Here is a 25,003-nt window from a genome sequence, read left to right on the forward strand (position 1 = left end):
CGTCAATTCGTCGCTCCGTTTTGTTGTGAAAAACGGACCAACAAAACAGACACACACACTTTCCCATTTATAATATTAGTTTTTTTTTTTTTTTTTAATAGCCTATATTGTTTCCCACTGCTGGGCAAAGGACTCCCCTGTTTTTCGCCCTCCAAAACAGGTATCGCAGATGTGGGTGTAAAGGCAGCCAAGCTCAAGTGGGATTGGGCAGGACACATCTGTCGGATGCCTCCAGACAGATAATATTAGTATGAATTCATAATTTGTATGAGTGCAAAATTCATCAAATTGTGTGGAATATACTGTATAATGGATGTAGGTATACTTATTAATTTAGACGCGTCTCATTTGACAAAATACGTTTAAAATTTAAATTCATTTTTCTTCAGAAAATCTGATAAATATTTTGGTATAAAATCAAGTAAGATTTAAATTATTTCTGATCAAAGATCGAAATTCGTGTTATAGAGAGTTACACAGTTTTGATGACAGGTAATTATTCGAATTGCCTGTTTATCAAAAGGTACCTTTCTGATGGTTTTCTCTGATAACATACGGGTGAAATTGATAGCTATATTTGACTAATACTGAACGCAAAAGTTACACTGGCAAGGTCAAATCACCATCAAAATTTAAAACTCCAAATGCAAAATCCACGAAATCGCCAGTCAACATTTCCACAGAAAAACCCGTAAACGTGAAATCGTTTCCGAAACTCCCAATTTAAGTAGGGGTTCATGCCAACCCGCATTTACATACGCGGCTCTCCTTACACAAAGGACACCTTATGCTCAAGTGAATAAGCTATTACCAAAGAGGATCGAGTGTTATAGAGAGTTATCTTATCTTATTTTATTTTAAATCTGCGGGGGCCCTTCCGGATACACTTCGACCCATCGGGATCTTTTGTGCAATTACCCCCTACGATCCTAAGATCCTTCAGCTATTCAGGAGCTTCTCGACCATCTCCACGTATCGGATGATGAGGCTCATGGGTAGCTCTCTGAAGTCCTTTGGTACCAGGTAGCCTGCTCCAAAGTTCTTCATTCTTTGTCTGGCGAGGGCGTGACATTCACACATTAGATGTCTGACGGTCTCTTCCTCTTCGCTACACATGCGACAATCAGTGTTGTCAGCGTGTCCCGTGTTATAGAGAGTTACTGTCAAAGTAAAAGGGAAATCTTTAGGAATATTATACACACGAAGAATAAGGATCCTTTTGATTTAGACAGCCACTTATTCGCCGCAGCATAGCTGGATAAATTGAGTTTTTGTGCGCGGCCAATATGGCGACGCCTTGACAGGGGCTTCGGAATGGGGTAGGTTTTTTCATGTGGAGCTTTAAACGAAGTGAGAAACTAGATGTAAGTGCTACGAGGTCACTTGATGCAAAGAGGAGCCACACTCAAAAGTTACGGCAGATGGCGCCACCTTAGTCCATTGCAGAGATTAAGAATAAGAAGTAACTTTTTGCTTTAAATGTCTGTAGGTCTGTGGTATCGTAACTTTTGACCGGATGAACCGATTTTGATTTCGTTTTTAGGGTTCCGTAGTCAACTAGAAACCCTTATATTTCGCTATGTCTGTCTGTCCGTCCGTCCGTAATCTCAGTGATCGTTAGCACTAGAAATCTGAAATTTGGTACCAATATGTATATCAATCACGCCGACCAAGTGGTAAAATAAAAGGTGGAAAAAAATGTTTTTTAGAGTACCCCGCCTACATGTAAAGTAAGGACTGTTTTTTTTTTATTCCAATTACAACGTGTGACATATTGTTGCATAGGTATTTGAAAATGATTGGTGTGCCCCCCCCCCCCCCCCCCCCCCTCTAACTTTTGAACTATTCAAAAAAAAAATTCAAAATTATTTATTTGTATACATTTTGTACAAAATCTTACAGTTTCTGGTATTATATTATGTATAAAATATAAAAAAATCACAAAAGTATAACTTTATAAAGACTTTCTAGGAAAATTATTTTGAACTTGATAGGTTCAGTAGTTTTTGAGAAAAATACGGAAAACTACGGAACCCTACACTGAGCGTGGCCCGACACGCTCTTGGCCGGTTTTTTTTGTTTGACAGCTGAATTAATCATAAGTGTTCTTAGCCATGTTCGATGAAAAATGTTTACTCTTTTTATTACTCTGTCTTTAGTATGGCATTTTAAAGAACTATCCTACCCTTACATATTTCGTAATCAGTGACCGAAAACCTCCGGACTGTTCCAGATTCATGCAGATGTCACCTACAGTTAGGTCCTTGATTGTCCCATGCAAATTTGTCTTAATTGCGATGTACGCAATGCCCGCTCTCCGTTTATAGTTTACGAAGTGTATAAGGGCCGGTTGCATCAAACCGTCTGTCACCGTTAAAGCGGTTGCTAAATTTTATGGTATGGGAAGTTCCATTGCCGTCTTCTGCGTGACGAAGATGTGTCTGTCATGTGGTTGATGCAACTAACCCTAAGGGGGTTATACTATACAGCGTGTGTATTCCATACGGGCGAATATCTTAATAACGATTAGTATCGGACCCAAGGAGCTTAACTATATGTTTTCTTTTTGAATAGACGAGATTTTTTTTATACATAATAATTCAGCACGCAATGTATTACGTCCACATCAATTAGCGTACCTACCTAATTGTCATTACGACATGACGTTTATGTCATGTGGAATTATGTTGGACGGCGTACATTGCCACTTGGTCCGATTTAAAAAATTAATTACTCTTAATTAATAACACTTTTTAACAAAATAATTATCCTATGCGATTCGTTTGATCAGATACTATAACTGGATACATTATTCGCCCGTATGGAATCCACACGCGGTATACCTAAATTATGTACCTAAGTCAGAAATTACGTACGACTTGAATCGGATATGTCAGTGTCAAAAAATGACGTTTTTGCTGGAAGAAAACGTCAATACCTACAATTGCATTGACTACTTTATATGTCACAATTTGGATTTCTTTTAACCCCTTTTTGCCGAGAGTGGCACTGAAACTTAGTAGTTCATGTGCTCTACCTACCCCTTTATGGGATACAGGCGTGATTATATGTATGTATGTATGTACTTCATATTCATCACTGTTCACTCAAAAAGATAACATTTTACAAAGTTACTTGAGGTTTTATGAATAAGGGTTAAACTTGCGACGTTTATTCGTAATTAAGGGTAAAATAAACCGCTAAGTTTGTTTTTATCGTTTTACCGTCAAGGCGAGAAAATACTTCGCGATTACTATATCGAGAGTTATTCATGTTGCTAAGCGATTAATGGCGATAAACGACAGGCTGTACTCATATTATTTTATCGCGACTGTTATGGCTTGTTTCGAGACATTTAGGAGACCCATCATGTGCCATAGTTTGCGGTGATAATGACTTAAGTATCGTTAAAGTCCCGTGCCCGTAAGTTGCCCGTGTGGTGACGGATTAAGAATTTCACCACCCCATTTCTTCCCGTGGGTGTCGTAGAAGGCGACTGTGGGATATGGGCTAAATTGTGGCGTAAGCGAGAGGCTGGCAACCTGTCACTGCAATATCACAGTTTCGTTTTCTTTCAACCCCTTATTTGCCAAGAGTGGCACTGAAACCTGAGTAGTTTCATGTGCTCTGCCTACCCCTTCATGGGACACAGGCGTGATTGTATGAATGTATGTATGTATGTATGTATCGTTAAAGTATAATTCTAAATTATTTGGAGCTTTCCCACTCCCATCGTGCCGCGAGACTTCTAGATCACAGAGCCACTTAAAAATACGGGGGAAAAGTTTCCTGGGTACGTAGCCGTAGGTCACAAACCCTCACGAAACGAAACGCTCGTAGATATATCTCTATCGCTTGTGCATATTGGCGCGACAGAGCCAGACTACCCTTCGCGGCGTTTCCTCTTCGTTTCGCGTCACAGAAATGCCGTTCGGCTACGGCACCTGAAGCGAATGTTAGTGAATCAAGAAGAATTACACCCCAACGCAATTTAAATAGGTTATTCTTATAAATTGCGGTCTTATGATCGCGTGGCGTGCCATGTATTTTTAAACTGCCTCATGCCTAGTTTAAAACCTAGATTCTAGCTCATTTATTATGGGCATTATGGCCTGAATAGTTAACTGTTAAATTAACGTTTAATAAACATCATAAATGTTAGTGGATTTATTGTTGCTAGGGCTTCTCAAAGTCGAACAAAAGAATATTTATTTTTAAGTACCTACTTACTTACAAAAAACGCGCATAAAGCGTGAGAAAAACACAGTTTTCTGCATCCTAAATTATTCTGACATTAGTTGTTGTAGTATGCCTTTTCGGCAACGTATTTTTTGAATATTTTTCATGAAGATTGGGACCAAGGTCTAGAGTCATATATTCCATGTAAGATTTGAAAAGTAATTATTCAAGTCAAAGATATTTGGTGCAAAGAAAATTTAGAGTCCTAGGAACGTGTAATGTATTTTAAGACCAAGATAGACCTAATCCATTATATTCTAATTTGAATACAACACGATATACAAGCATTAACGATTAATGTATATGAAATCGCTCAATTTGCGTCACATCCTTTATTTCAAATTTGTTAACAAAATAGGTTAATAGCTGTTATTCATCATTCTCTGTCAGTTATCAATTATCATTACTTTATCGCGATATAAGGCATTATAAGGAACTACTGAACGAAATTCAATGGTAGAAATTGACCCTGAGTTTTAAAACAAAACTTAGGACTGACCATTGGTAGCCTTAAATTTCAATGAAACTTACATACTTTAGTTTAAACCGCTGATGTAATTACTTTTGAATATCAGAAACTACTACTAGTACCACATCTCGGACACTGGCGATCAAATCTATGAAAGCGCGTTCCTAGAACACATTCTAAACTCGTGTACGTGAACGCGTACCATGCTTCTATGAGTGAGATATCAGAGGTCGACTGTTCTCGTTTTTGACAGGCGGTAACTGTGAGGTAACCGAGTGGGGGTGGGCGGCACTTTCAGCGGGGAGCGGGGGTGGCCATACTGTACAATAGTTATCTTTATTATACTGTCACAGAGGAACTCGATATTACAAATCAATATTTACGAGTATTAATAGAACATATTATTTACAGAAGTAGAAAAATTTTATATAACTATAAACATACCTAATGACGTTTTTCGTGAAATGTGTTATGTAATATTATGCTTCTCGCTTTGAACTGTGTTTTTTTATATGTAATTAAGTAGGTACATTTGTTTTAAATATATGCAAAAAATTACAACCTAAGTACTTAAGTGTTATCAAAAGTAGAGAAAACGTGTTTCAAAAGAGTGTATTTCCAAAAGGGCTTATTACTCTATAAACTCCATACAAAAAACAAGGCCCTTTGAAAACATGCCTCAAATAGACCCAAACGGCCCAGCCACGACATTGGTCTAAGCGCGACAGCGGTGAGCGGCAGCCATACGTGCGAATGAAAAGTCCCATTGCTGTCTCTCGCTCCAATGTATGGCCGCCGCTCACCGTTGTCGCGCTTAGACCAATATCGTGGCCGGGCCGTAAGGATTGTACCAAGGATGCTGGCGGTATTTCCTCGTTTCACCTAAATAAAGTTTGTCAGTTTATTAGATCCCACTGTGTAAGTGTATCTGGCCGGCAACAATAGTTAATGAGAATTCAAATCAGGCCACGCGTGTAGAAGTTAGGGCCCTCGAGGGACTATCGGTCAAAACGACGTATGTTGGCAGGAAAGGTAGGGCACTTACGACCTATTATTATTAGTAAACATCCTTGAGAGTGTAATGTAAAAGCGAGGTATGTTCGCAGGAAAAACAGGGTAGTTTTGACCTTTTATTACCAGTGAAAGCCTTTGAGTGTTTAATATTTAAAAAGGGCGTATGTTTGTAGGGAAAGTATGGTAGTTGCGACTTTATTAGTAGAGGTCTTTGAGGAAGCCAGTCAACACTATGTTTGTAGCAAATGTAGGATTGTTGGAACATTTTGTTGCTGAGGGTATTTTTAAAAACTTTATGATGGGAAAAGCTGCGGAATTAGTGATGGAAAATGGATGATTATAAATTATATTTAGAAATAAATATAATATATTTGTGTTTGAATGAAACTTTTGGCTCGACTAGAAATCAGAACTTAGGTACGTCAAAATATGGACTAGATAATAATAATTATGTCAGCATTGACAGTCAAAAATGTCGTTTCTTTAAAATACTTAAAACGTCTTTTTTGACAGTGTTGATACAAGCTGTCGATTTTCGACTATTGACACGTGAGTGACCCGGTTTATATGTCTAATAATTATGTCAGTTTCTTAGGATAGTTTTGTTTTTAAAGTTTTGCCACTGACGTAACCGATATATATCCTATCTAGATATAAATGTCACATATCGTATCCGGTTGAGTATTATTTACATTTTTTTGCATTGTATTTATACTAGCTACATAGCCCGCGGCTTCGCTTGCATTAAATTTGAAAATTGCGCTCCATACAAGCTTCTACCTCAAAGTAGCCTATGTCACTCTCCATCCTTTCAACTATCTTCACTTAAAAAATCACGCCAATTCGTCGCTCCGTTTCGCTTTTAAAGACGAGTAAACAAACGGACACACACACTTTCACATTTAAAATATTATTTGGTGAAGATTCTTAGTTATTCTAGAACCGTTTAATAAACGTAAATTATGTTCTTTAAGGGCGCCCATCCATCGTCTACATTCTTAAAAGCAAAATATCCCAGACTTTAACAAGATTCATACAATGCCTGGCTACATAATTCAGAAGTTAACCTAAGCTCGGTAAAGTAAACTTAGGCTTACGAAGACTGAAATTGGCTGCAATATTAAAATCGTTGCGGAAGTTGGTCTATTAATCAGGGCCCAGGTGTCTGGGAACGTTCTAGATGCGTTGAGAGTCGAATGAGACCAATAATAATCGCGATAACCGGAGACAATATTATGAAACCTATAAGTTATGAATAATATGTTACGACCGGTCTGTATATTATATTTGTATATTATATATGTCGTTGTCTGAGTAGACAACGACATATATAAATAATACTTATATAATAGGTACATAGAAAACAGGAATAAATATTTGTCACCCACAACACATTACAAGCCTTCTGAGCTTACCGTGGGACTCAGTCAATCTGTGTAAGAATGTCCTATAATATAATATAATATGTCATATATTTTATTTCTTTATATGTATGAGTATATATTATATAACCTATTGTCATAAAATAAACAATCTTTATTTACATGGACATATTTACATAAAAAATTATAATAATTTTAATTTTACAAAAAATACAACAAAAAACCTCAGACATCATAAATACAATTAAAACTTAACCTAAAATTAAAACCGGTACCTATTGTTATTTATGTACTTAAAAATATATTATATTTTTATGACTAAGGTTTTAATTGATTTTTCAAAATTGGTCTCTTAATACACCGCCTACAATCTTCTCTGCTTTTTCCAAAGGTTGACTGGTGGAGAATGCCTCACGGCATTAAGTTCGCCTTTTGTACATTAAGTTGTTCTTTTGTGCAATAAAGTTTAAAGAAATAAAAAAATATAAGCAATTGGTTGTGTTCTTTAACGTTCCACAGAACATGGCAATTCTGGCAGGGTCGCCATGTGGTGTAAGGCGAGGAAGGAAACAAGTTCGAGTTAAGACGTATGTACAATGTAATAAATGACGCATACGAGTAGCCTTAAATAATAGTTGCATATGGGTGTTCTTTAAACTTTATTTCACAAAATATACACAACAATGTACAAATTGCGAACTTAATGCCAAACGACATTCTCTGCCAGTCATACACTGCAGCATACTCTTTACACTGTAGCATAAACCATTACTAATGTTGCCGATTTGAAAACAATACTGTTACTATAAGTTGTCGATAATAGCAGTTCTCAAAAAGTTTGTACATACCCACGTCAACAAGTTTTAATTGATCCTATTTTGTTACCAACATTTAGTGACATGTCGACTTTCGTAAGATATATACAGGATAATTGGTATAGTTAAGAAAATATAGATACAAGAGAACCTTAATGACCAAATAAAACTTACTAAAATATCAATTCATGAAATAAATCTTGGTAACAAAAAAGGAATTAAAAAAAACAAATTTACCTTTTTCCTTAATTTTTGTACAAACTTTTCGAGAACTGTTGATAAAAAAAGGTTTGACTCTCGTGAACTTCAATGTACATCAGGAATAACGTCGTCTGTGATTAAGCTTGCAAGAGTGCAGCGAGTACGGGGGAATGTTAAAATAGCTTTTTAATGAAATTCGTATAGTAGCGTCGTGTGTTGGAAGAAATTAGAGCTTCAGCTTGTAGGAGGTGACACGTGTTTTAGGAAATTCACGTGAGCGTTTTCGGACTAGCGTATTTTTAACCCCCGACGCAAAAACTACGGGGTGTTATAAGTTTGACGTGTCTGTCTGTGTGTGTGTCTGTCATCGTAGCTCCCGAACGGATGAGCCGATTTCGATTTAGTTTTTTTGTTTGAAAGATGAGTTAGTCGGGAGTGTTCTTAGCCACGTTTTATGAAAATCGGTCTACTATGTCGCGGTCGGGGGTTTTTTCAAAGTTTTAATTTTGTGGTTAGGTTATTGGTATTTTTACGAGTGTAGCATATGTACCTACCCTACATATAATTTGTTTGTATGTTATAATATGTGCGCATAATATACAAAATTGTTATTGTTTGTGAGTTACGAGCATACACGAATTCACACATGTGACTAGAACTCTGTACATTTGTATCTAAGGAGCTTATGCTCACTTTATTTTTCCTTAGATTTGATCTTTATTGTATGACTTTTTGCTGTGTGCTTAACACATCAAAAGGGAGTGTACTCGTTTCTAATGAGTTGGCAACGCGCACGTAACACTCCTTGAGTTGCAGGCGTCCATAGGTTACGGTGACGGCTTTCTATCAGGCGGACCGTATGCTCATTTGCCACCGACGTAGTATTAAAAAAAGTTAGTCTACTGGAATAGATACCATACATACATACACTAAAGAAAACGATCAAACCCACTGGTGGCGAAGCCGGGAATCGAACACGGGTCTCGAGCTAACGCTAGTCTATTTAAGTTGCATTTATTGTTCAGGCGTACAAAGACGATGTATTTGTGTATTCCATGACATCTTCTCTTTACGATGAAATAACATTTTCACCATCATCCTCCTTGCGTTGTCCCGGCATTTGCGACGGATCATGGGAGTCTGGGGTCCGCTTTGACAACTAATCCCAAGATTTGGCGTAGGCACTAGTTTTACGAAAGCGACTGCCATCTGTCCTTCCAACCCGAAGGGTAACTAGGCCTTATTGGAATTAGTCCGGTTTCCTCACGATGTTTTCCTTCACCGAAAAGCGACTGGCAAATATCAAATGACATTTCGCACATAAGTTCCGAAAAACTCATTGGTACGAGCCGGGGTTCGAACCCGCGACCTCCGGATTGAAAGTCGCACGCTCTTACCGCTAGGCTACCAGTGCTTCAGTGAGATAACATTTTCATGTATAGACAAATTCAATTAAAGTTCTATGAACAAAACTCATGCTAAACCCAATATTTTCTCTTGAGTTAATTTCTCTTCACTGTCCTACACAAAACCATTATCACAGATTTCATATACTCGTATACCATAGATCAAGCAAATGTATCTATCTACTTAGCGTGTCAAACGAACTCAGTGTAATCCACTGAGTTGTCAGTCTTTACTCACAGCTTGCAGCTTTCGGGCGTCAAGTTTTGAAAGTTTAATTTAACAAAAACACAAAGATGCCTCGTTACGTGTTTAATTACGACAACACAAAAATTATGAACAATCAAGGGTCTGAGACATATTTCGAATCACAGGCAAGAAATAACTTCAGTACAAAATCTGGCACGCTCGGCCCCCATGCGAATAGATGAACTTGTTTGATGAATATTGTCTTCGGTTACCGCGATAGTTACTCATGAAATAAAAATATGGAAACGGATTAAATCGCGTATAATGAATTTACAATTCATCCCGACGTTTCGAACACTTTACAGTTGTTTCTTCTATCCAAATTGCATTCTGTGGCCCTTACACATACCCTCTTGTTTCAGACAAAGCGCCATCAGAAGCGACGTTCCGCGGAGCAGAGTTCCTCTCCTACGACCTGACACAAACTGGCGGGGAGCCTATAGTTAGCACGCAGGACACCATCTCGCTGTACTTCAAGACTAGGCAGCCTAACGGCCTGCTCTTCTACACTGGTAAGTACATTTTTACCTCACTAGCTCGGAAACACGTGTTTTCTCCTTTAATATCAGCGGGTAAAAACGCATTTTATCCACTAGTGGGTAAAGTAATTTGACCTTGAATAAAGTCAAATTAACTGCTTTAAAATTGATAAAGGTAGGTGAAACTAGTAATAAAGATGATTTACCACCTGTGGAACTACTGGAAGCAGTGATAAACGCATTTTTTGCGTTGTAGTTTCCTCGCTATAGTGAGGGGAAAAGTTTTGTGTTACACTCGGGTGCAAATGTATTTTAAAATACAACTTTGCTCCCTTGTATAACAAATAACCATTTTACCTCGGTACCTACTTTCGTATAAATCAGGGGTGAACCTAGGGTACTGTTGTTTTGTACTATCACAACAGATATATGGACCTCTCTTCTTACGGTTTTTCTATTTACGGTTGCTCTATTTACGGTTTAGTACCGTTTGGTAGCCAATATTTCGTAACCGGCTACAAACCGGGAATCTTGATTCCCATTTTGTAGCCGGTTACGTATGGGGCCAGAGTTATTGATCGGAGTTACCAAATCGAAGCTAGGACGGTGTAAATACGGACAGACGGACAGAGCGAAACTATAAGGGTTCCTAGTCAACCTAGTTGACTACGGAACTCTAAAAAATTACTCAATGTCAGCATTATTCGAAAAAATCATCTTTTCATGATGGCAAAAAAAATCCTATTTTGTAACCAGTTACAATACGGGATATTTTTTCCCGTTTGGAAGCTGGTTACCAACCATGGCTAGGAATCGGTAATGATTTAGTCTCATTTTGTAACTAGGTACAATACGGGATTCTTTTCCCGTTTCGAAGCCGGTTACCAAACCTGGTTACAAATTGGTAATGGGAAAGTTCCAGTTTGAAGCTAGTTACGAATTGGGATTTTTTTCCCGTTTCGAAGCTGGTTACCAATTTTTACGTAGGGCTGAGCTGATAGTCAGCATGTAGGGTACCATCTTGCTGTACTTTAAGATGAGGTAGCCAAATGATCTGATTTTCTACTCTGGTAAGCGCAAAGACATTTTCAAGAGAAAAAAATTTGTTCACTTCTGGTGACAGAGAAGCTCTACTTCTTGAAGAAATCTTTTTGGGATTACACAGGGCAAGGGCTCTTATAAGCATCATTGATACTTTCAATAAATTACAGTTGCAAGGTGCAACAACCCATAATAGGTTTAACAATTTAAGGGTCACTTGTACCAACGAAGGGTTAACCCACCATTTTATATGGAATTTGACAGTTGTTAGCCCACTAACCCTGAGTTAAGTGGTTGGTGCGAGTGGGCCTAATAGATTTTGAATTTTACGGCTACACAGGCTTTCCATCAGGCGGGCCGTGTACCTGTGGTATAAAAAAAACACAGTATGTCAGTATATCGCGATGTAGGTAATTAACAATTCTCTAGCAATACTGGTGTACTTGTTAATCTGATTTCGGACTTATTACCTTACATCACTCTTGGATTAGACTTAGACCAATAAACGTCTAGTAACTGTGGGACTAGCTGGAAAGGGCTTTACAGGCTGGTACAAAAATAAAATCGAATCGATCAAATCGGCGAAATATTGGAAAAAGGCCAGGTCAGAAGTACTCGAAACCGAGAAGCGTGTATGAGAAACGTTATGAAAGTGTGTGAAGCGAAAGTGGTTTGTCAGGATCGTAGTAAATGGAAATCCGTGATCTCTGCCTACCCCTCTGGGAAACAGGCGTGATTGTATGTATGTATGTAACAAAAATAAATCAGGCATTATGAGTATACATTATGTAAAACATAGAAGCTCTTTCGTTGATCGGGGATATTGTTTTATTTCGTTGATAGAAATATTTAACAGATTTTTTGCATCAAAATTGATTGTGCTAGACTTTAATATCTACCGAATAGGCTTGTGCCGTTTCGTTCGTTGAACGGAGCGCTCCGATCTCGTTCAATCGCTCCCACGAACTAGTTCGCTCTTTTAGGTCTTTTGCTCATTTAGTTCAGCCAGACCAGCGACCACTGCGGTCGGAAAGATCAGAACGAATGGGACCGAATAGTGTCAAAATGATACGAATAGTCCATAGATAGTAACATTCCGGGCCGAAAGGTTGTAAGTAACCGAAGTTTAATATGAAAACTTGACTTTTTTTGTTGCTCTGCTAAATAGCTCTCGCTCTCGGTCGGCGCAGTCACACATTCTTTCTCGATCCAAACTGCTCGCGCTCGCCGATCCTATACTGAACTAAATGAGCAAAGACCTATTCTCAGACCACGGGAAGATTCAGTTCATTTCGGTCATTGATGGGATTTTATTCCTAACAGTTCATAGTTCGTGAACGACACAAGCCTACTACCGAATCAGATCAGAATACCGAACGTTTATAGATGTGAATGACGCATTATTGCCACAATGAAATCTAGGTCTCATTAGCACAATAGCACACGAAACGGGTCACACACGAAGCAAAACTTGCCCCCTGGCGGTCACCACTCGTACTTCCTCAAAACAGCTACAACTATATTAATTTACATTATTGTTCCCGCTAGTTTGCATACAAACTGTCTCTGCGTAACATAACTGCTTGAATTTAGACACGCTTAAGCCCTTTTGTATTTGGTCAAGTTTGCTTTGTGTTAGTTTGGTTTGGTCATAGTTTCTGAAGAGCGATAGTAGAGAAAGGACGTATGTGTGATTGTGAATAAGAGCGTTAGGTTTAAGGTTATAGATGAAGGATAGAAAGCATCATATAATAGTATGTTGTTTATGGATAACATTAGGTTTGTATGCTTCATTAGAATGTACCGGATGACATAATTCTGCGGGTCTAGTGAAAAAGTCCGAGGTTGGACTTGTGCCCTTTTTCACCAAGTCAATTTGAGTTATACCCTTTTTCATTAGACTCACAGAATCATATTTACTTAGATTCTTCTTGCGTCTATATTCTTTCTATTATTTGTATAGGATCGTGTCATCAGTCACAAAAAGAAGCAACAAATCTGAGCGACATCGTGGATAACAAACTACATACTTAATATACCAATTGAACTGTTCAAGTGACGAATTAGCCCAATACATTTTTATTTCCATCTACAACAGCAGGTCTATGATGCATGCAGTTTTATCACTTACTCGAACGACGTGGATAAGACATCTGTCACGCTCACATTGTACTGGTCAGAGCGTGACGGATGATATATACATAGAGATAGGTGATAAAATTGAAAGCATCGTAGGCCTACAGATTTAGGTACCTACTTTCTCTTGTAGATTATTTCGACTGGGATTCGCTAAAATCCGAGCGGTTACAACGCAGGCTCATTTATAACCGCAACACCCTTTTGTGCCGCTATAGGTATTTGTTTACCTAGGTTGCACTGCCCATTTATCAATTTCGCGCTGGATACATATCATTAATCTTTTCATGAAATGCAAACAGAGGTTTGGTACATGCCTGGGTGTCTAGCCAACATCATGATCGCACATGTTTCTAGGCTTGTGTCGTTCACGAACTATTAACTGTTAGGAATAAAATCCCATCGATGAATCGGAACTGAATCTTTTCGTGCTCTGTGAGTCGATCGTTGCTCATTTAGTTCAGTATCAGATCAGCGTGCGCGAGCGCTTCGGAACGAGAACGAGTGTGTGACTGCGCCGACCGGGAGCGAGAGCTACTTACCAAAGCAACTTAAAAACATCAAGTTTTCATGTTAAGCTTCGATTTCTTACAATCTTTCGGCCCGGAATGGTTATTATCTGTGGACTATTCGTACCATTTTGACACTATTCGGTCCCATTCGTTTTGATCTTTCCGACCGTCTGGTCTGACTAAATGAGCAAAAGACCTAAAAGAGCGAACTAGTTCGTGGGAGCGATTGAACGAGATCGGAGCGCTCCGATCAACGAACAAAACGGCGGCACAAGCCTTCACGTTTCGTAGCTAGCTCTTCCTATTGCCACATTATAATAAAGTTTACTATCGTGCAGTATGACCACTCCATGCTTCCCGCTGAAAGTGCCGTCTATCCGCTCTCGGTCATCTCACAGTTACCGCCTGTCAAGAACGCGACCAGTCGACCTGTCGTATCTCACTCATACACGCATGGTACGCGTTCGTCTACACGAGCTTAGACTGTGTGCGTAGGAACGCGCTTTTTTAGGGTTCCGTAGTCAACTAGGAACCGTTATAGTTTCGCCATGTCTGTCTGTCCGTCCGTCCGTCCGCGGATAATCTCAGTAACCGTTAGTACTAGAAAGCTGAAATTTAGTACCAATATGTATATCAATCACGCCAATAAAGTGCAAAAATAAAAAATGGAAAAAAATGTTTTATTAGGGTACCCCCTACATGTAAAGTGGGGGCTGATATTTTTTTCATTCCAACCCAAACGAGTGATATATTGTTGGATAGGTATTTAAAAATGAATAAGGGTTTACTAAGATCGTTTTTTGATAATATTAATATTTTTGAAATAATCGCTCCTAAAGGAAAAAAGTGCGTACCCCCCCCCCCTCTAACTTTTGAACCATATGTTTAAAAAACATGAAAAAAATCACAAAAGTAGAACATTATAAAGACTTTCTAGGAAAATTGTTTTGAACTTGATAGGTTCAGTAGTTTTTGAGAAAAATACGGAAAACTACGGAACCCTACACTGAGCGTGGCCCGACACGCTCTTGGCCGGTTTTTTCATATATTTGATCGCCAGTGTCCGAGGTGTGGTAGTGGCGCGACAGAGCCAGCATTTAGACCACCACGTAGCGTCAACAATTATTACTTCGGCTAGGCTGTATTAAATTAGTGCGTAATTTCAAGGGTTTTCATAAATCCTATCTGGCGCAGTCGGCTGGATAGAAAAGCTATTGTATTGGTTTTAAGATATAATTTGTACTGCTCAATTAAGCTAGATAATAGATTAAAGAAGAATTGAAATAGAATAATTCTTAGAAAAATAATTTAATATGTATTTTTAGTGGACATACTACTATTTCAACTATAAACTGAAATAAATGTCATGCACAAAGAAAAAGTGAGAGTGTTCAAAGCTGGATTCGAACCAGCGTCCTCCGTTATCGCGACGGATGCCTAAACCACTCGTCCATTCGGACACGGTGGCAAGAGTCGAAATTTTCAAGTATATGACAGAATTACCGAAGCTTTGAACACTTGGAGGCCTTGGTCACTTTTTCTTTGTATATGACATTTATTTCAGTGAAATAGAATAATTAAGTTAAGACATATTTCAATACTCTGAATGTAGGAAACGCTCGATAATGAAATTAAAAGCGCGAAACAGGTTCGATGCTATTATCGGTCGGTACTCGTTGTTGCGTTGAACAAACATAATTATATTGTACCGCTTGATTCATGGAAGGTTGGGCAGACTATAGAGATACATTTCTACTTGCTTGACATTCCGAAATACCTCTTAGCTTTATAAAATTTTTTACACACGTTCGTCGGTTTAAAAGTAAAAGTAAAAAAAAAGTAAAAGCATTTAATTGTCCAACATAGGTATTAGGTACATAAGTACAGGTCTCATTATACATTTTTGTCTCACTATGTTGTGCCGTGAGGCGTACAACTTTTAGTAAGTACTGTGTTACATGCTGTGCACAGTTATCACGAATTATTATCTAACAAATATTCACTAATACTATAATAAGATTTATCAATTAAAAATTTAAATACCTTGCTTTTAAAACTATTAATGTCGTCAATATTTCTTAGCTCATCAGAAAGTTTATTAAAAATTTTTGGAGCCATTCCTAATATACTTTTCCTAAATAAAGCTGTATTAGAAGGCAACGAATTAATTTTATTTCTAAGACGTACACTTTTAAAATGTTGGAACAACTGCGGATTGCTCTTAACAAAAACTACCATTTCGAAAATGTACAGACAAGGAAGAGTTAATATTCCTGACTTTTTAAAATATGACTTTACATGAACCTAGTTGCTGGATACCACATAATGACCTAATACATCTTTTTTGTGCTTTAAATGCGACTTCTCTGTCAACTGAGTTTGCCCAGAATATAATACCATACCTTAGTGTCGATGTTAAATAGGCTTGATATGCTGTTAAAAAACAACCGTTTCATTCACAATCTTTCTTAAATTATATAAAACATATGAAAATTGATGCAGTTTCTTACATATAGTGTCAATTTGGTTACTCCATGTCAATTTATGATCTACACTTATGCCTAAAAATTTTGTAACATCTGTTTCGTCAATGTGATGATCCTTATAGGTAATATTTAAATTGCATCCGTCAGTTCGTCTTTGTTTAAATGTCATTATTTTGGTTTTATCTAAATTAAGGTGCTTGTGACTTGGCTTTTCGTCAGAATTTCCCCAATTTTGTCAGTGAAATTTCTGCCAAAGTCTACTCCTGCTAATCTAGGTTTTTGCTTCTACATTAAACACTATTATTTGCCATTAAGGCGAAGTCACATCTGTCAGCATCGAGTCGCATTTTGCGCATGAGAAATCGCTCGTATGGGGTTTTTGCCACCGACGTGGTATAAAAAAGATGCTCACGCATCGGAACGCTGAACGCATGCGTACGCCTGTTCATGCTAACGAGCGATTTCTCATGCGCAAAATGCGGCTTCGGTACTGATATGTGTGACTTCACCCTAAGTCATACCATGTCCAACCTCATCTGAACAAACATTTTCAATGATTTGGGCAAATAACAAAATTGACTATATTGGTACAAAATTGACCATAGGTAAAAAGCGCTGGTAGCCTAGCGGTAAGAGCGTGCGACTTTCGATCCGGAGGTCGCGGGTTCGAACACCGGCTCGTTCCAATGAGTTTTTCGGAACTTATGTGCGAGATGTCATTTGATATTATGCCAGTCGCTTTTCGGTGAAGGAAAACATCGTGAGGAAACCGGACTAATTCCAATAAGGCCTAGTTACCCTTCGGGTTGAAGGTCAGATGGCAGTCGCTTTCGTAAAACTAGTGCCTACGCCAAATGTTGTCAAAGCGGACCCCAGGCTCCCAAAAGCCGTGGCAAATGCCGGGATAACGCAAGGAAGATGATGATACCTTAAACTCATTACAAAGCTTTTGTATACTTTCACCCACAGATGTTACTATAGGGTTTTCGCCCGGTAATTACTAGACAACCTTTTAACCACCAAGAAGGCACCTTATATTGGTCCAGAAAATCGACATTAAGGTTTAGTAAAAGTCGCCTGAGTTTTCGAGATTTTCACACTTTTTAAAATTTTAGGTAGTATTAAAATTTTAAAAAGTGTGAAAATCTCGAAAACCAGGCGACTTTTACTAAACCTTAAAGTCGATTTTCTGACCAGTATAAGGTGCCCTCTTGGTGGTTAAAAGTTGTCCATTAATTACCGGGCACCCGGTATACCATAGATCAAGCAAACATATCTACTTAGCGTGTCAAATGAACTCACACTCAGTAAAACCCACTGAGTTGTCCGTCTTTAATCGAAGCTTGCAGCTTTCGGGCGTCAATTTTTGTAAGTTGAAGTTAACAAAAACATTAATAATGCCTCGTTACGTGATATTTAATTGCAACAACACAAACATTATGAACATTCAAGGGCCTGAGACATATTTGAAATCACAGGCAAGTAACAACAGTACATTTTTTTGTGTGACACGCTCGGCCCCTATACAAATAGATGAACTTAGCACATTGTTACTGGCGAAGTCTCAATGTAAATTGAGACTCCAGTGCCTGTTAAGATCTATTCTTACGGGTAGATTTTTGCTATAACGCCACCCTAAGGCAGTTGAGATTTGAGGAAGGCATGGATGAATTCGCACACATCCAGCAGGCCTCCGTGGCGCAGTTGGAAGCGCGATGGCCCCGGCAAGGCCAAAGGTCGCAGGTTCGAGTCCTGCCGGAGGTGTGAATTTTTCCATTTCTTTTTTTCCATTTTTTTTCCTTTAATTTAAAAATAAATAAATAAATAAAAATAAAAATAAAAATTATTTATTTTCAGATAACTATGATCCATATATTGTTAGTTAAAGAGAACACTAAAACACTAAATAGATGAACTTGAGTTTCTTCTAATATCCTGTAGGATATAGGGTTGCAAATAGAAAAAAAACAAATGTTTTTTTTTTCAGAATTATAAAAAAACATGAAAAAACCAAGCACCAAGTTTTTTTTCTAAATATGTTTTTTTTAGATGAACAAATAATACGAAAATAACGGTTTTTCGTGATTTGTAACGTTTCAATAACAACAACGTACAGTTTAATTCGATAAACATTCAGTAGTATGCAAACGTTTATTGGGGAATCCCCGATGCGGCGTGAAGCGTGGAGAGGCGGTGGTGTTGCCAACAGTAAATAGCGACGTGAACTTTACTACTAACTGCAGATTGCGTAAATGTTAGTTTTATAAAACCAGAAATTAAAGTTATTAAATGTAAATTCGTTTAATAGTTAACATAAAGTCTAAAAAACTGTACAAAAGTATTAACTGTTTTGCAAATTTTGAGATTTCGTCCTTTAGAAAAAAACATACTCCAGAAAAAAAAACTGTTTTTTTTTCACGGTTTTTTTCACATGTTTTTTTTCAAGCCAGAAAAAAAACCGTTTTTTGCAACGCCAAGACCCTGTTTTTAATGTTTATTATATGTTATTTATATATTGTTGCATATTAATACACTGGTTCTGGAAACTCTAAAAGCCGTATTTTAAATATTCCCAATATGTTTCCTAGAAAATCTCGACAGAGATTTTGGTCGCACAAAATGTTCGAGGAAATAGTGCTTACAGAACAATATGCTTTCACGAATGTTCCGTGAGAGGTGTTTTCTCTTTTGAAATTTTATTTCTAAAGGTTTAAATATAAAATGCTCTTTAGCGATAAGGCCGCCTGTTGTTTACCTCTGTAATAAAATTTATTGTAATGTGTGTGTTCTTAAGTAGAGGTATGTATTTATCTATTTAAGTATGTATATCGTCGCTTAGCACTCATAGTAATAAGCTTTGCTTAGTTTGGGGCTAAGTTGATCTGTGTAAGATGTCCCCAATATTTATTTATTATTTATTTATGTACATTTCTGAGGTTGTGCAATAAAGTGGATTTGTATTGTATTGTATTGTGTATGTATGGTTATTTTGGAAGCAAATAATTTCGTTGTAAGTTCCTTTTGAAATACAAAATAATTTTATGCATTTTAGTATAGTTTATACTGGTTGGGTTATTCATTAAATTTATTTGTTAAAGAGGAAGTGTTATGCATCACAGAATGCATGAAAAATGCCAATGTTCACCTGTCATTGTACGACCTTCAAATCTTGCAAAGAAAAGAGCGTACACCCATCTTAAAGGCCGGCAACGCACCTCCAACACCTCTGGTGTTTCTGGTGTCCATGGGCGGCAGTGATCGCTTACCATCAAGCGACCTGTCTGCTTGTTTGCCTCCCTATCCTATAAAAAAATGTTATGCCAATTTCCCAACATTACGTTAATCAGCTTGCGTTCAACGCCTGTAATAAATGGCATAACAAACGCGTTTTAAGTATGTATGGTAAGTTTTGGTCATACGAATTGTCTCAAGTAGCTCGATCATAAAGATTTACTCGCGCCTAATGTAGGGGTATGCCATACAGACCAAGAGCTCTGGATGTAGTATTTTAATTCCGTACTATGTATATGTTCAACATTTAAAGCGACTCGAATCTTGTTTGCAATATTATGATTCAATAAAGCAACCTGTGTAACTTATTTATAATTTTCAAAAACAGTCAACTTTTCCATAGCAATGATCTCTTTTGTCCCGATTTCTTAAGCTTAAATAAAAATTACAAATTGAACAGCCGACATAAGCTGCAATTTATATTCAAGGTACAAAATACGGGTTAAATTAGTTCCCTCAAGGCTGGAGCTAACTTCGGGACCCCAACTTCCTTATTCTGAGAGAAGCCTGTATCGCTTACAAAGAGAAAGCCAATATACTTAGGTACCTACTTTCAAACTTTCTCAATTTGACTTATAAATATATTTTTAAATTGAGAGATGAATGGAGAAATTCACACCTCTGACAGGATTAGTACCTGCGACCATCTGCATCTGACCAACTGAAGGCAATATACCCTAACCACAAAATTAAAATTTTGAAAAAAAAATCCCCGACTGCGACATAGTGGACCGATTTTCATGAAACGTAGCTAACACTCCCGAGGAATACAGCTAAAAAACAAAAAATCGGTTCATCCATTCGGAGCTACGATGCCACAGACAGACACACACACAAACAGGCAGACAGACACGTCAAACTTATAACACCCTGTCGTTTTTGCGTCGGAGGTCAAAAAAGTCAAGGTTGGAATCCTACCGGTGTTTTTTTAAATATGTCAGCATATCGCTCGAAGACCTATCTGCATTATTAGGAAAAAAAAATGAATTCATAGAAAAAATAATAAACATCATAGATATTTTTTTAGGATTCCATAACGTTTCTTTTGTTTCATCAAAACGAATAAATTGGTTAGTTTGCAGTCGCTTTATTTTTGTGTATTGTACGTGATCGGTTTTTATTAAACACGTAGACCAATTCTCGATCCTATTGTATCTTTTAATATTTAATTAACAGGCCTGTTGTAGGGGGTAGGGTACAGCGAATGATATTCCGCTTTGTGTAGTAGAGCACAGCACAGCGGATATCATCTCGCTCAAATTTAGAGCAGAGCCCAACTGGGGTAGTACCTCCGCCTGCAGAAGACCGCAGCCAAATAGCACTAGACCCTACTCATAGTGTTGTGTTCCTGCCGGTGAGTAAGGCTGCCAGAGCTCAACGAGGGTGCGGTGTGCTGATGACGGGAGGACTTACGGAACTGACTTATTCCGTTTATTGTCCTTTGAGTCGTCGGCAACCCGAGCTCTCCTTGAACGTGTACATTCCTTTTGTTGTGTATTTAACACAAAAAGGGAATGTACAAGTTTCTAATGGGGTGGCAACGCCCATGTGACACTCTTTGTTGCGGGCGTCCATAGGTTACGGTGACCGCTTTCCATCAGGCGGACCGTACGCTTGTTTGCCACCGACGTAGTATAAAAAAAAAGGCCTTTGCATCGATAACAGATGATTCAAGCAGCATCCTTGCGACACTTACGTTCGTGGCTGTACAGCCCAATTCGAGAGAGGGTCCCTCATCAGCACTTTAATATTTACCTACTTAACAAAAAAAAAATTGATTTGCCTTGGTTTTGATTCATCTCATATCCTGCTCTACTTAACCTGTAAAATATATCAAAATGCGTTTTTGATGGCCATATTGTCAGTTTGTTGAATAATCTAACTAAATAATCTAATACCTAAGCAGTTTGTCAGAAGTGTAAAATGTTAATAAAAAGCAAAGACAATTAGTTCGCGAATTAATGTTTTTTCACCTTACACGAACTGATAAAGGCTTACTTTGCTATTCGAAAACAGAAAGCAAAATTGCATTTTATCCACAAGAGCGCAAAGTGATTCCATACAAATTTTAACTTGACATCTTGAGCTGGCTGGTAGAATTTACTGTAAATGTTGATTTTGAATTATAAATATCGAATAAATTGATGTATTTAATTTAGTTTGATGTTTTATAGTCAGTATTTTGTTCGTGTTGGTGTGGTGAAAAATGTTGTGTTTCACTCGGCGGCAAAGTTTGTTTAACCTTCGTGCCTTGAAACCCTCGCAACGCTCAAGATTCCACTTTGTGAACCACTCGTTACGCTCGCGGTTCAATATTGGAATCTTTCGCTTGCTCGGGTATCAATACTGGCATCTTGCGGTTAAACAACAACTTTGCCGGTTGTAAAAGAAAAACAACTATTATTTTTTTAAATTTAAAATACACTGAATAAATGAAAATATGGCAAAACTTAAACTCATAACAGCCTTTCTTTCTTTTTAACCCCTGACGCAAAAAACGAAGGGGTGTTATAAGTTTGACGTGTCTGTCTGTGTGTATGTCTGTCTGTCTGTCTGTTTGTCTGTCTGTCTGTGTGTTTTTTGTCTGAAAGCTGAGTTAATGGGGAGTGTTCTCAGCCGTTTCATGAAAATCGGTCCACTAGGTCGCGGTCGGGGGTTTTTTCAAAAATTTTAATTTTGTAGTTAGGTTATGGCCTCAGAAATAAGTGGTTACGGTTAAAATCTTTCGGGCCTCGTGTTTTCAATTTCCAATTATCTCCTCCCTCCTCCTCACTTATAGGTAGGTACTACAAAATGAATTCCACTCCAATCAAGGAACACGTCAATTCACCGTAATCGTTCTACCACTAATGGTTCATTATGTCGGCCTAGCCAAATTGACAATCGTTGACGCTAGACGCCGATCAAAAATACGTTCCTCTCGGACACTGGCGATCAAATATGGCGAAAGAAGCGCGTTCCTAGCACACAGTCTAAGCTCGTGTAGGTGAACGCGTACTATGCTTGTATGAGTGACATATGACAGGTTGACTGTTCGCGTTTTTGACAGACGGTAACGAGGTAACCGAGAGGGGTGGGCGGCACTTTCAGCGGGGTGCGGATAATACTCTTTATTATACTGTGATCAAAACGTAGTCTGCCCTTGTTGCGCCAATAATGGAAAAGCGATAGAGATAGCTAACGATAACGATTAGAGATGGGCCGAATACGACTTTGCCGAATACGAATATTCGGCCGAACATTCGGTTCAGTTGTTACCGAACCGGAACATCGTCGAATATCTTGTTCCGCCATATTTTTAAATCCTGGCTTAGATTTTTAAAAACTCTTCAACGATTGGGTAATGGGTATACATGTATCTTACTCAGACTCTTAATGTTCCTGGGCACTTTAGTGCATAAGGAAATTTTGGTTTTTGTTTCTTAAGCTATATCATTTTTACTTTTTTACAAAATTATTGTATTTATATTTTAACGCATCTTTAATTCCCTTTGGTAGTTCTTTAGAATGACGTTGAAATACGAGTATGTAGGAAGTCATTATCCAATGAATTACGAAACAACTAAGCTCTGGTCATTTACGTTGTTTATTCGGTAAATGTTCGGCAATGTAACCGAGTTTATTCGGCCGAATACGAACATTGAAAAACTTGCCGAATGCGCCGAATACCGAATATTTACTGAATATTCGGCTCATCTCTAATAACGATATTATCGTAAGCGTTTGGGCATTTGGCTAAGTACTCCTGATGGATGTTTTGTACTGATACAAACAAGTACATTTGGTAAGCCTTAATTTCTTAAAGTGATAAGCATCAAAATTGGTCAACAAATTGTTTCGATGATACAAAATTGGAACGCAAGTTGATTGATATTATAACACTTTATCACTTTACAATAAAGCTCGAAATTGATCAGTAAATTATAAAATCCTTGAATCTAGGAGTATTTTCTACTAATTTGATCAACGATAAAACTTGACCTATTTGATCTTTGATAGAACTTTTATGTTTTTGTAATACGATTCTTAATAGGCTAAGTAATTTGTCGAAAATTGTACCGTAATAGTGAATTGCTGGCAACTTCACGACATTGGATATATTGGTTGGTAATTCATTTGTAACACGCAAAATGGCCACAGAAGCCAATCAAGTGGTTTTGTTACAAGCTTTAGATATTTGAATTGATGATTGATGATAAGCATATGAATCGGTCAACACTTGCTGGGGCTCTTTTTATTCAATACGAACACGGTAATACAACAGAGTGGCAGCTGACGTCCATATGGATACATACGACACTTGACCATTATGAGTTACGCTCAGGATGCGATGACCGACCAAAATCACTCCTGATATACGCATATATCGTCACTACTTTTAAAAAACTTGTATCTTCGTCTGTCAATGAAGAAAATTGTGTAAGTATGTATGGAATGCATATAGACTTACTGAGTTTTAACTTTGGAGGAACAGCGTGAGATATGAGATTTTTTAAAGTAGTGACGATATGTACAGATGTAGAGCGAAAAGGATTTCGCATTTAAACACTTTCGAAACCGGCTCTACGCGGCGCTACGACATTTTCACATACGGGGAAACCCATGTAATCGGCTACGCTTCTACGAGCGGTGTAGCCTTGACAGTCGGGTTCACTTAAGCGAAAGTGTTAATACTACGTCGGTGGCAAACAAGCATACAATCCGTATGATGGAAAGCGTCAACGTAACCCATAGGACGCCTGCAACTCAAGGAGGTATCATGCGCGTTGCCAACCCATTAGAAACTTGTGCACTCCCTTTTGCTGTGTTAAGTACACACGCGTATTGTTCCGGAAACGTTCGTATTTGTCATGGCGTTAGTTCAGTCAATGTCAGTACATCTTGTACTGAGACCAGGGGCGGCTCACTCCGCGATTTTATCGCCGCGCTACGGGCACATGCTGGCGGCCGGCGGTTCGCGGCCTTAAGCAGGGGTCGCGCGCGTTCTCACGGAACGCACGTTCGCACTTTCTATTGTTACTTTTTACGTCGCGAGTTTTAAAGTTTTATATGCGATTTCCGCGTGTGAATTAGTTAAATAGACATCAGAAATAAAATAGGATAATCTTACACAGATCTACTATTGATTAAGTCCCACGGAAAAGTTCAGTGATGTTGGGACTTAAACAAAAAATATGTAAATACTACATATAATTCAGAAAGTACCCAAGACTGGAATATAATAGCATAACATTTCACCTGAATATTGATTCGTTTTAATTCATAGGTAACCCTATCGTCCGACG

The 25,003-nt window shown here is 38.0% G+C and overlaps 1 protein-coding gene across 1 annotated transcript in view; it reads left to right on the top strand.

Moving 5' to 3' along the window:
• LOC125232507 (neurexin-1) overlaps positions 1 to 25,003 on the top strand; it is a 385,338-nt gene that overhangs the window by 259,839 nt on the left and 100,496 nt on the right. The window contains exon 6 of the mRNA XM_048138206.1: positions 10,136 to 10,285. Coding sequence (XP_047994163.1) covers positions 10,136 to 10,285 — 150 coding nt within the window. The remainder of the gene's footprint in view (positions 1 to 10,135; positions 10,286 to 25,003) is intronic.

The sequence above is a fragment of the Leguminivora glycinivorella genome, chromosome 13 (genome assembly GCF_023078275.1).
Source record: "Leguminivora glycinivorella isolate SPB_JAAS2020 chromosome 13, LegGlyc_1.1, whole genome shotgun sequence".
Taxonomy (NCBI): domain Eukaryota; kingdom Metazoa; phylum Arthropoda; class Insecta; order Lepidoptera; family Tortricidae; genus Leguminivora; species Leguminivora glycinivorella.